General features: G+C 42.2%; 1 protein-coding gene across 1 annotated transcript in view; it reads left to right on the top strand.

Moving 5' to 3' along the window:
* LOC137304750 (sorting nexin-1-like) overlaps nucleotides 1-13284 on the top strand; it is a 37941-nt gene that overhangs the window by 9923 nt on the left and 14734 nt on the right. The window contains exons 2-7 of the mRNA XM_067973444.1: nucleotides 4549-4645; nucleotides 5822-5952; nucleotides 6782-6869; nucleotides 10058-10101; nucleotides 10451-10592; nucleotides 11141-11219. Of these exons, the coding sequence (XP_067829545.1) occupies nucleotides 4549-4645; nucleotides 5822-5952; nucleotides 6782-6869; nucleotides 10058-10101; nucleotides 10451-10592; nucleotides 11141-11219 (581 nt within the window). The remainder of the gene's footprint in view (nucleotides 1-4548; nucleotides 4646-5821; nucleotides 5953-6781; nucleotides 6870-10057; nucleotides 10102-10450; nucleotides 10593-11140; nucleotides 11220-13284) is intronic.

Below are 13284 nucleotides of genomic sequence, written 5' to 3' on the forward strand. Positions count from 1 at the left end.
AGACATTTTATGACTCCACAAAAATATATCCCTGTTAGGAGGAAAGATTCCACAAAAAGGGTGAACCAACCATGGCTAACTAAGGAAGTAAAGGATGGTATCAGGTTAAAAGAAAAAGCATACAACATGGCAAAGATTACTAGTAAGCCCGAAGATTGGGAAAACTTTAAAAAACAGTGAAGGATGACTAAAAGAATAATAGAGGGAAGAAATATTAAAAATGACAGTAAAAGCATCTACAAGTATATAAAAAGGAAGAGGGTAGCTAAAGTAAACATTGGTGCCTTAGAAGATGAAACTGGGAAAATAATAATGGAAAACAAGGAAATGGCAGAGGAATTGAACAGATATTTTGTATCTGTCTTCACAGTAGAAGACACTAATAATATACCAATAATAGTAGAAAATCAAGGGGCAAAGGGGAGGGAGGAACTAAAAACTATCACTAGAGAAAAAGTACTAGGTAAACTAATGGGTCTAAAGGCTGACAAGTCCCTTGGACCTGATGGCTTGCCATGTTGTATGCTTTTTCTTTTAACCTGATACCATCCTTTACTTCCTTAGTTAGCCATGGTTGGTTCACCCTTTTGTGGAGTCTTTCCTCCTAACAGGGATATATTTTTGTTGCGAGTCATAAGATGTCTTTTTAAATGCCGGAATTCACTAGATTCTGGAAAGGTCCCAGCGGATTGGAAAACTGCAAACGTAACACCCTTAATCAAGAAGGGAGTGAGACAGAAAGCAGGTAACTATAGACCAGTTAGCCTCACATCTGTCATTGGGAAAATGCTAGAATCCATTATTAAGGAAGTAGTAGCAGGACATTTGGAGACTCATAATAGAATCCAGGAGAGTCAACATGGTTTTATGAAGGGGAAATCGTGTCTGACAAATTTATTAGAGTTCTTTTGAGGAAGTAATGGGCAGGGTGGATAAAGGGGAACCAATGGATTCAGTATATTTGGATTTCCAAAGGGCATTTGATAAGGTGCCACATAAAAGGTTACTGCACAAGATAAGAGCTCATGGTGTTGGGGGTAATATACTGGCATGGATAGAGGAGTGGCTAACTAACAGAAAACAGAGTCGGGATAAAAGGGTCATTTTCAAAATGGCAATCTGTAACTAGTGGGGTGCCGCAGGGCTCGGTGCTGGGGCCTCAACTATGTACAATATATATCAATGACTTGGATGGAGGAACAGTGTCTTGTGGCCAAATTTGCTGATGATACAAAGATAGGTGGAAAAGAAAGTTGCGACGAGGACAGTGTCTGCAAAGGGATATTGACAGGTTAAGTGGGCAAAAATTTGGCAGATGGAATATAATGTGGGAAAATGTGAAGTCATCCACTTTGGGAGGAAAAATAAAGCAAAATATTATTTGAATGGAGAAATACTACAAAATGCTGTGGTACAGAGGGATCTGGGTGTCCTCGTACATGAAACACAAAGTCAACATACAGGTGCAGCAGGTAATCCAGAAGGCAAACAGAATATTGACCTTTATTTCTAGGGGGATAGAGTATAAAAGCAGGGAAGTCATACTACAACTGTACAGGATGCTGGTGAGACCTGGAGTACTGCATACAGTTCTGGTGCCCTTATTTAAGGAAGGACATACTTGCAATGGAGGCAGTTCAGAGAATGTTAACTAGGTTGATTCTGGGTATGGAAGGGTTGTCTTATGAGGAAAGATTGAACAGGTTGGGTCTATACTCATTGGAGTTTAGAAGAATGAGAGGAGACCTTATTGAAACATACAAGATTCTGAGGGGACTTGATAGGGTAGATGCTGAGAGGATGTTACCCCTCATGGGGGAATCTAAAACTAGGAGGCATAGTCTCAGAATAAGGGGTCGCCTGTTTAAGACTGAAATGAGGAGGAATTTCTTCTCCCAGAGGGTTGTGAATCTTTGGAATTCTTTACCCCAAAAAGCTGTGGAGGCTGAGTCATTGAATACATTCAAGGCTGAGTTAGACAAATTTTTGATCAGCAAGGATATGGGGAAAAGGCGGGAAAGTGGAGTTGAGGTAAAAATCAGATCAGCCATGATTTCATTGAATGGCGGAGCAGGCTCGAGGGGCCAAATGGCCTACTCCTGCTCCTATCTCTTATGCTTGTATCCTGTGACTGTGACCCCTCCTTCTAGACTACCCAGCCAGGGAAAACATCCTCCCTGCCAGTCTGTCTAGCCCTGTCAGAATTTTATGTTTCAATGAGATCCCCTCTCATTCTTCTAAAACTCTAGTGAATACAGACCTAGTCGACCCAATCTCTCCTCGTATGACAGTCCTGCCATCCCAGGAATCAGACTGGTGAACCTTTGCTGCACTCCCTCTCTGGCAAGTATATCCTTTCTTAGGTAAAGAGACCAAAACGGCACAATACTCCAGTTGTGGTCTGACCAAGGCCCTGTATAACTGCAGAAAGATATCCTTGCTCTGTACTCACATCCTCTTGCAATGAAGGCCAACATACCATTTGTCTTCCTGACTGCTTGTTGCACCTGCATGTTTGCTTTCAGTGACTGGTGTACAAGGACACCCAGGTCCCTTTGTACATCAACATTTCCCAATCTATCACCATTTAAATAATACTCTGCCTTTCTGTTTTTCCTTCCGAAGTGGATAACTTCACATTTATCCAGATTATATTGTGTGCCATGTATTTGCCCACTCACTCAACTTGTCTAAATCGCCTTGATCATCTTACTCACTCACTTTTGCCATCCAGGGAGCTCTGGCTTTAGTTGCCCTACCTTTCTCTCTTGTGGAAATCTGCCTAGACTGCACCTGATCCATCTCCTCTTTAAAGGCCACCCACTGTTCAATTACAGTTTTGCCTGCCAATCTTTGATTCCAATTTACCCAGGCCAGATCTGTTCTCATCCCTCTAAAATTGGCCCTCCTCCAATTGAGTATTTTTACATTAGAGTGACCTGTGTCCTTTTCCAAAGCTATTCTAAACCTATGATACTATGATCAGTGCTCCCTAAATGCTCCCCCACCGACACTTGTTCCACTTGGCCCGCCTCATTCCCTAGAACCAAGTCCAGCAATGCCTCCTTCCTCGTTGGGCTGGAAACGTACTGGCCAAGAAAGTTATCCTGAACACATTTCAAAAATTCCTCCCCTCTCTTTGCCCCTTATTATTGTTATCCCAGTCTATATTAGGATAGTTGAAGTCTCCAGTTATCACTGCTCTATAGCTCTTGCACCTCTCTAATTTGCCTGCACATTTGCTTCTCTATATCCTTCCCACTAGTTGGTGGCCTATAGAATACACCAGTAGTGTAATGGTACCTTTTTTATTTCTTAACTCTAACCAAATAGATTCTGTTCTTGACCTTTCCAAGACATTCTCTCTCTCTCTCTCTCTCTCTCTCTCTCTAGTACTGCAGTATTCTCCTTAATCAATACTGCCACGCCCCTACTCCTTTCTTTCCTTTCCTATTTTTCCTGAACACCTTGTATCCAGGAATATTTAGTACCCAATCCTGCCCTTTTTTGAGCCAGGTCTCTGTTATCACCACAACATCATTCCCATGTGACTATTTGTGCCTGCAGCTCACCAACCTGCAGCTTTACCACACTTCGTTCATTCACATACATGCACTGCAAACCAGTCTTAGACATTCTTGCACTCTTAGTCTGATCCCACCTAATACTGTACTATTACTTGCTCTAGTGCTATCTTTCTCTCCCGATCCTTTGTGCCCCTTGTTTCTCCTTTTCCATTGCTACATCCTGGCACCCATCCCCCTGCCAAATTAGTTTAAACCCCCCATCATCCCCAAATGGTGAACGGTATGCTTGGAGTTGCTTTATTTTGCTTGCTTTTCTTTTTTTTTACCCCTACCCCCACCCCAGTTCTGCCATCAGTATTGATGATAAATTATTTTGGGAGTTACTTTTTTTTAAGACTTCTGTAGTATGCAGGCCACTTGGGCTTATTCCTCCTTCCACCCTCACCACCTCTTGTCGTCTTTCTCTCTCTGTCCTTCCCACCCTCTTGCAAAAGAACTTGTTTCTAAAAAAAAACTGTTAAAAGATGGAAGTTTTGGACTGAGATTGTTGAACCTTTCATAGGAAGTTATTTGAACAAGGTGGCCAGTTCTGTGGTTTGCTCACCTGGAAACCTGGTTCAGTAGATTGGGGCCCAGTGATGTGCACACTTACCTCATGAGCAAATGCACACTCCTAGCTGAATTCTGAAGGAAAATGAGATTTACTGGGAGCTGTACTTTGTACATTCTCAATAGTGAGAGGCATAAATGCTTGGCGATCCCCTGAGGGGTAATACCCAGAGAGCTGATGCCCGGTTTTGAGACTGGTGAGATGAGCTGATATAAAGAATGAACAATTTTTGGGTCACGCAGCAAGCCAGTGATGCTGCTCAGTGAGCCTTGACCTTGTTAACGGTGGTTGTATTAACTTGTATTGCCAATTGACATTTACCAAACTTGACCTTTTTTAAAAAGCTGTTCATCAATCTTAAGGTGCTAGTGCTTCTAACCCTTTTTAAGTGAATTTTAATGGCTTTTATAGACCAGCCCATCGGAGATGGATTCCACAAAGACTCCCAGCAGCAATTCCAAGACAAATGGTATACATTCTGATGACGATGAGCAAGATATTTTTGCAGGTAAAGAGTTTAAAACTCCAGTAACTATATAAAGCATTACTTTGATTCTCATTGTAAAATCTTTTAGTCTCTGGGCTAGCCAGTTCCATTTGTGTGTTCTGGCATCTGGCTGGTGCAGGGAGGAATCTCCTTGGAGTTACTTTACACAAGGAATGGCACAGGTGCTTGTGGGTGGAGAATCACTCTTTATATTGGAGAGTGACACTTCAGCAGAGACTTGCGACCACCCAAGTTCTGGTTTGCTTTTATTTTTAATCAACATGTCAGTATTGACTAGGTCTGATTGTCCATCTTTTCCACTGCCTCCCTCAAATCCTGAGCGCCGCCTAGTTGGCATGGAGTTTGCTTCATTCACGTTGATTTTCTGATGGGAGTATTGTGCGGCTTGGCTGTAGCACAGTCACAATATAAAAATAGCGATAGTTCTGTACCTATACTACAGATTCACACTGTCATTTTGGAGTAGGCCATCATGTTTTTAAAAGTTGTTTTGCAAATTTAAGAACAGGCTTTCTGTCAGCATTTAGGGGATCCTACATTGAAATTCTTAGCCAGGAAGTGCTTCTGGCGTCTGCAATCCTACACTGCCACCCCACCCTAAAGTTTGTCTCCACTGATATTCTCTAAGGGTAAGATTATGTTTACTAAATCTTTGAGGACTGCAATCCCATGCAGTGTTTCCCTTGACAGGTGTGCTCAGAAGTGCTCACCAGCTCCAATACACTGATATAGAGCATGGACCTGTGGCTGTGATTCACAGTGAACCCCTGAATTTGTGCCACCCTGAACAGTTGCTGTGTGGGAACTTACTGCCAAGGAGGGGTGGTGGGGAGCAGTGCTGTAGGGTTGAGATATGTTAAAACTCTAGGGAGAGACTTGTGCTGGATTCCACTTCCAGCAACTTTTTCAGAGCTGTGAATGGTGGCCTAAAAATATACAGAGCAGTAGATCTGCTGGAGTCTCAGGGTGTTGGCTATAAGTGCTCCAGGGCTGCATTATGAGTACTGTTATATTGAGATTGAGTATCCCAGCCGGTAGCAGGGAGATTGAGTATCTTTGTTGTAAGGACAACTCCTCTTCAACCTGTGAAAGATAATTGTGTGTCCTTTTCGTTGTGGTTAAAACATGCTGAGGGTGATACACTGTGGCTGCACCAAGAATGCTATCTCGTTGCAGAAGCCACTGTGGAGTTATCTCTGGACAGCCCTCCAAATGACAAGAGTCAGACCAAACCAGCCTCTACTGGCCTGTCAATAACAGTGCCACCCAGTACTGCTATCAAATCCCAGACCAAAATGTACCAGGAGGTAAGGATTCAATATGAAGTCTGGACATTGATGCTTTTGTTTAATGCAATTTTACGGTTGTGTTAGTAGACTGACTGCTATTCTTGTGGCTAGATCAGTGTTGGTGTTTGAGGGGGATGTTGCAGCCACCCCTGCTGCTGTTCACAAACACCCTTTCAGCAGGTATACAGGACAGTGATCAGTAGGAACTTTGGTTATTTTCCTCTTCCTAATGGAGTGCTGAAGTCAATAGTAATGCCTCTACCATTAATTAATAGTGTATGCTGGGGGTCAGATTGGAGCTTTCTGGTCTATACAGCTCAGCTTGTCACTGTTTAACTAGCTGGCCCATTGGGGTACTAGTATAGACTGTTCTATAAGTTAGCAGTAGAGTTGTGGGGCAGTGCTGCTTTATAAGGTGCTCTGGTTAACCAACCATCTCAGTTGAACATTCCTGAGGAAGATTAAATATAGAATGGATAATTGTTGAATGCATTTGATCCTTGAAAGGGGTGTTCACACTTGTAATGGACGTGGACTCTATGCATGCCATCCCATTGAAGTACTTTCTTTACTTCCAAGTCATCACCCAGAGAGAGGCCCACAGTGGTGTAGACATCTGATTCCCTGCTGCTTAATCCTTAATTCTTGGCAGTAATTGGCTGTTTTGAAATTGTTAGTGCTTTTCAGGCCTGTAATATTGCCTTGTTCCATCTTAGGAATACTGGTGCTAAGTAGTAAACAAAAGCATAAAGTAGCCATGTCTACTGAAATGTCTTTAGGTTTGCATGTCTTTTGCTGGGTTACTTTAAGGCCTGCTGACTGTGATGCATGTGCTTTCCTCCCTTAGCAATTGGAGGAAGAGGAGGAGGGAGAAGAGGAGGAGGATGAGGATCAATTTGACATGAATGTTACAGTAACTGAGCCAGAGAAAGTGGGTAAGTCTGTGATCATGTTCTAATCCAAATGAGGTCTGGGGAAAGAAGTGATTCACTGTAGACAGTGTTCACTTTATAAATGTTTGGGAGTATGCATCACTTGTGTAGGCTACAGCACAGTGTAGATTAATGCAATATGTGCTGCTTTCTCTGATTGTCTGTAAATGACTGGCAACTTAAGGATGCATTGCCATTCTTTATTTCTCTTCTTCTCCCACCCCCACCCCTACCCTTTAAAAGAGAATTTCAATGAGAGCTGGTGGGAAGGTCCGGTCAATAGGATCTGATCAGAATCAACTTGTTTTAAATTCTGAGTAACATAAATTTGTCTGATCATTACATTGTTCTACAGAGAAGCATCTTTTGTACTGCAGGACACAAAGGCCATTGGGGCCCATGCATGCTCATGCCTATATCTCTACCCCCTCCCTCCTGGGAGGGCTGGTAAAATCCCCGGACCTGTAGCCAATTCAGGAACATCTGTCAAATCCTATCTGACTTCTCAAAGATGATTAGGCAAGTCCCAGGTCACCCGCAACCCATTGCTTATTGCCTAAAGTCTTGCCTACCTTCTGCGTAACCTCGTAGATTTACAAAAATGCGTCTTAACGTCTTAAAGGACTGTTGGGGATCAGTACTCGTCATTGCCTCTGGAATGCTGTTTCACAAGTCAATCACTCTGAGAGGGGAAAAAAAAACTCTGCATATTCAACCTTGCTTCTTGCTATCTCTATTTAAATGGTAGCTCCTAGTTCTAGCTGGCCCCAACATTTCAAACAGTCTATCCACTTGTATGTTATTGGTGCCCTTAATAATTTTAAAGACCTGAATCAGATCCACAATGGGAAGTATTAAAAGGCCCATAGTTATAGTATGCTCTTAGTGATGCTTAACACCATTTGATGCCACAGTGTACTGGTGTAGCATCTAATCCCCTGCCTTCAGCACTGTTGTAGTCAGCTGGCAGCATTAACTACGGTGCTCCTGCAGATTGATGGCTCCACTGGTTTTAATTTTTTTTAAAAAATGGGATGACTGTTGGGGCACTAAATGTACAAGGACATGATGCTGGTGTGATGTATGGTGAGCTTCCCCACTGAGTTCCTAATCAGAGCTGTCACTATTGGGAAGCTCTGAGCAGAGGCCCAAGAACAGAAGTAAGAAGAGAGGAAAGAGTGGGGTGTTACTCCTGGGCCCCACACACCAGTTAGCGGCATAGTGCAGTACTAATGGAGGCATGGGAGGAGGCTGACCACACTTCGTATTCAGCCTGGGAGTTGAAGGGGAAGGAGGAGGAAGAAATATTTAGGGGAGGGGGACAAAAAGCAGAAAATGTTTTCATTGAATATTTGAAATGGGATTCCAGTGCTTCCTATCTAACATGACTTATCCAGGTTCTGCAAGAAGTGTCCAAAAGGTAGAACTGTCTTTATAATGTGTGTGAAGTAATTTAAAATATTTTTCTTGGAAGTTTTTCAGATTTCTGTTGTATGCAGTCGTGTCACAGTTGGCTTTCTATACTGTCACCAGCATGTACGTAATGTTAGGTTTAAATATCTCGCCAGAGCTTGTTGACCAATAGTACTTCTATACCCTTTCCAGAACCTATATGTTGAAGTAATAATCACTTCATTGCATTTACAATGTGCTGTTGAAATAAAAAAAATATTGGTTCCCTGCACTTGGCACCAGATTTGTATCCATGGCTTCCCAATTTGGCTTAATATTTGCCTCTAGTTTAGTCTTTCACACATCACCAGTTGAATCTGTCTGAAAACTTGTCTCTAAGGTGCTTGTTGGACAGACTTTTTAAACTAGTGCAAAAGTTATGTACAACCTCTTGATTTAAAAGTTGCTATTGCTGAGCTAAGGTAGTAACTGCTTTTTGGTGGCGTGAAGCATGGGGAACAGCGGTGGCATGTCAGTGGGTGTGTCAAAATACCAAACATGCCAACCCATAATTTGAGAATTGAGAGAAGTAGTGATTGGATGACTGTAGTGAGAACACTTCATTTGGCCCAGGGTCCAACATATGTTACAAGTTCTGATTTGTGTTGAGTTGGCAATTAATGCAATTGCCTTGCCTTAAAAGTTGTAAGTTAATCTAGTTTATACTAAACTAATGTTAACTATTTGCAGCAAATAAATTCTGGCCAAGGGAGGAGGAGGAGGAGGAAGAGGAGGGGAAAGATTATGTACTATTGTAATCATTTAAGATGATGATCATTGGTCCATCTAGCCTACCATTCCAAATCTGTTTCCGTACCATGATTCTAGGACTAATAGCCCTGTGCCCCCTGACTAACAGAAATCCATCCAGTCTTTTTAAAAAAAAACTCTGCCATGGTTTGCTGCTTCACCACTTTTTACTCTTTTCCACTGATAATCTTTTCCACAATTCTAAAAGTGTGCCTAAATTTCTTTAGTCCTCATTGATTAAGCTGCTTCTGTAATTCAATGCTGGTTTTGGGAACCTGGTGCCTCATAACCATTGGTCTCTGCCATTAGAATCGGGTGGAAGGTAACAAAACCATGTGTTTTCCATTGGTGTCACTTTTTAAATGTGAAATTCCAATGGGGCTCTTGGCTTGTTTGGGCCAATATTTCTGGAATTGTTCAGGGATTCAAAGCTGTACTAAATGAGCATAATGCTCACCTGATGTAGAGACTGAGAAAGAATCAACATAGATGTAGGAGTAGAAAGGGACAAACTGCTCCCAACCTTGGTGCTCCTTTCTCTTTGTATAGTCTGTAGGCGTTGCATACAAGTTATTCATACCCCTCCCTCCTCCCAAGAGGACAGCCATCCTGAGGTAGAGAGCAGTCATTGTCCCAATGTGTATGTACAGTGGTGCTCATGGTATCTTGCTGGCCTGGCAATCCTGTTGGTGTTCAGAACTGAAAGTTGATCTTTGGCCTCTCCACAGTCCTGGTGAGATTGTCTTGGTCAACACAATTTTGGCTTCCAATCACTGTTTGAAAGCGCAGGTTCTAGTCCTTCAGTCCGAACCTGTTTCACGAATCGTCCTTTGCTCTCAACTGCATAAAACAAGAGTATAACTGGATTTGGTAATCAGCCTGTTGGGCACTGTGGCTCTTGCCCAACCTGTGATTACTGTGTTGTATTTTTGGTTTGAGATAAAGCAGCAGCAATGTACTTGGAATAATTTTTTCTTTCACTTATTTAGGTGATGGGATGGCTGCATACATGGCATACAAAGTGTCCACTTTGGTATGTATTAGTAGTGTGTGGGTATCTGTTGCCATATGGCTTGGCTTTGTGGTATATATGACTCATGGTGAATCATGTAGCTATTCTGATCCATTGAAACAAAGGTCCTGTGTTGACTTGTTTGGCTTGTAAGGATTGCTGCATATTTTAAATGACATTGTGATGTATCATACATGTAAATTGGCTGAAATGGGTAAAATGCTGGACAATGAGAATTCTGGGCAATCTTGACTGCTTTCAGCCTTCTGAGGGGGAGACTGTTCATTCACAGCACTAGATAGTGTCTGATCTAGTGGACAGAGCCTAGTACTGGTGTATATGTATTATGTATGTGTATTTTGTTTTACAGACCAGCTTACCAATGTTCAAGAGGAAAGACTTCAGTGTCAAGCGAAGATTTAGTGATTTCCTGGGATTGTATGACCGACTCTCAGAAAAACATTCACAGAACGGCTTCATAGTCCCACCCCCTCCAGAGAAGAGCTTAATAGGTATGTCCATAATTAGAAGTTTAACTGTGCTTCAGTTTTATTTTCATTCTCCCTGCTGTCCTGTGTACTCTGAACTAGACTCAGAATTGCCTGAAGTCTGTTGCAAATCGTTCTTTTAAGAATGACCGACTTTTGAAAGGAGGGGATGGAGAAGAATGACATTTTTATTGAATTTTAAAGGAATGGTGCATGCTGTTTGAAAATGACTATGTAATTGCCCATAATATGTTCAACATGCTCTAAATCTGTTGCATTATGCTAATAACCTCTAGCAGCAAATATTAGTACCAGGGCATCTTATCAATGAGACCCAGGCCTTCCTAATTGGGAAGCCTTTTAGCAGGGTGAAATTGGAATGTTATCCTTGGTAAATGACCAAATCTAATACTGTCTGGGAGTGCTTTCAGTGCCTTCCCTTTCCCTGATTAAGAGGAAAACTCAATTTCACAACCATAGCCAGCAACCACCCCAAGTATTATCTCCACTGTCTCTTGGGGTTTTCCCCGTTTCAGAATGTAAATTGCTAATCCTAGTTTCTCTTTGGTAAGGTATGACCAAAGTGAAAGTTGGGAAGGAAGATTCCTCCTCTGCTGAGTTCCTAGAACGGAGGCGAGCTGCATTAGAAAGGTGAGTACTGAAAGAAATTAATGGAAGCCAAAAAGTACAATGTAGAGTCAACAACAACTTACATTTATATAGTACCTCTTAATGTAGAAACATGTCCTTTTGAGGTGCAAGGAAAACTGATGCTGAGCCAGAGGGAGATTAGGAGGGGTGGGGATTTGGGTTTTCAGGAGGGTCTTGGAGGTGGACAGGCAGAAAGACTTAGGAAGAGAATTCCAAGGCAGGTCTTGGTGGCTGAAGGCACAGTTGCTGATAATGCACAAGATGCCAGAATCTAAGGAAGAGTTTGGGCAGGGAGTTGTAGGGCTGGAGGAGGTTAGATGGGGAGGGTTGAGGCCATGGAGAATTTAACTACAAAGATGAGAAATTTGAGGTGAAGCAGGGTTTTGGGGGGGGGGGGGGGGGTTAGGAGCCAATATAGGTTGATGGGCAGGTGATGGGTGAGTGGGACGAGGTGTGAAATAGGTTACAGGCAGCAGAGTTTTGGATGAGGTGAAGTTTGTGGAGGATAAGAGGCTGGCCAGGAGAGCATTGGAATAGTTGAGTCTGGATGTGAGGGGCTGAAATCCTCACAGCAAAATGGACTGAATTAGGGTTGGAGACAGATGTTGGTGATGGATGTAGGTGGCCTTATCCCAATACTGGAAATAGTCTTCTATGGACATACGATTCTACTCTTGGATAAGGGAGCTGGATTTAACAGTGAAGTGGTGGGAGCCTACTGGTGGACATGGGTCTCCTGGAATCTGAGCTAAATGTGTGCTGGGGTAAAAATAGCTTTGTATATGTCTGGATTGTATCCATGCAGTGGTTGTGGCTGGCTGGAGTGGCCAAGTATAACCTCTTGGGTGCATTATTTTTGCAAAAAAAAATCCACAATTTCTAGTTTACACTGTCTTCTACATTGTTGTAATCCAGCAGGTTGGGAGCTATGTACTTTATATAGGAGCACTGGGAATGAGTCAACATAAAATACAGATATAGAAGCCTAGACCCTGTGAGTAATCTAGTGGAAAGCTATAGTCTTCATTGACCCACAAAACTACTTTTGAACAAAGTTGAGTAAAGTGCAAGTAAATGGCTCTCTAAATCCTGTTCTTGCTTTCAATCCCAATTTAAATAAATTTACAAAAAAATCAAAGAACTGATGCAAGCAAAACATAACCATAAGAGGTTTGACCCATCTTGATATGTCCTGCCCCCACACCCAGCAATGACAAAACTCTTCCCTCAATGCACTCCATGCACTTCTCAATCTGTTAATTTGAGTTATAACCACAAAATATCTAATGGGACAGTATTGTGAATGTGTGGTAAAGTACAGTAATTTCAGCAGCATGTGGCTGAGACTTTGTGGTACAATGTTAAATGTAGCTTGATTTAATGCTCAGTTCAAATGAACAAGGGGCATCCTTAGACATCCTTTTTAAGAGCTTGATGCTATGGTGCACCCATGGGAACATGTCTTCCAAAGCCTGTTGTGTATAAGGGCTTGTTCTTGTATGTGCTTTTCCCCCCTCTATTTTGTTGTCAGACATGAGGAAATATTTTTCCTTCCATCTAATTGAGTTCAACAGTTAATTTTTGATGGTATTGGTTTACAGTCCTTTGCAAAGCTTTTTGTAAATTTTCTTGGCCACTTATTTGAAACAGTAGCAGCTGAGTCATTAGTTGGTTTCCAGTTTTGGAATGCACTGCTACTTTTTAATTTCAGCCCTTTGTGGCTGAGGTGAATCAAATCCTTTCGCAGTTGTTTAATTGGCTCTCGTTGATGGCAGTGCCTACTTTCAAGACTCTTGTGTTGCCTGTCCTGGGTCCTCTTTTTACGTTTTGGATACTTGTGTTGATGACTATCTGTTCCAAAATATCCGATAGCAAAGGCCAAAAAGGAAGAGATGAGAAACTGCTTGGACAATGGGACAACTTGTGTGACTGAGTTGGGTTTCTGGCCATGAAATTATGTACTCCAGTGGAAACTGGTTTAGTGCCTGAAATTTGCCAAAGCCAATTTTGACGCTATGTTCAGCGACTGAGTTTGTAGTCTATTTGGAAGCCAGATTGCACACTT

Source organism: Heptranchias perlo, chromosome 38 (genome assembly GCF_035084215.1).
Source record: "Heptranchias perlo isolate sHepPer1 chromosome 38, sHepPer1.hap1, whole genome shotgun sequence".
Taxonomy (NCBI): Eukaryota; Metazoa; Chordata; class Chondrichthyes; order Hexanchiformes; family Hexanchidae; genus Heptranchias; species Heptranchias perlo.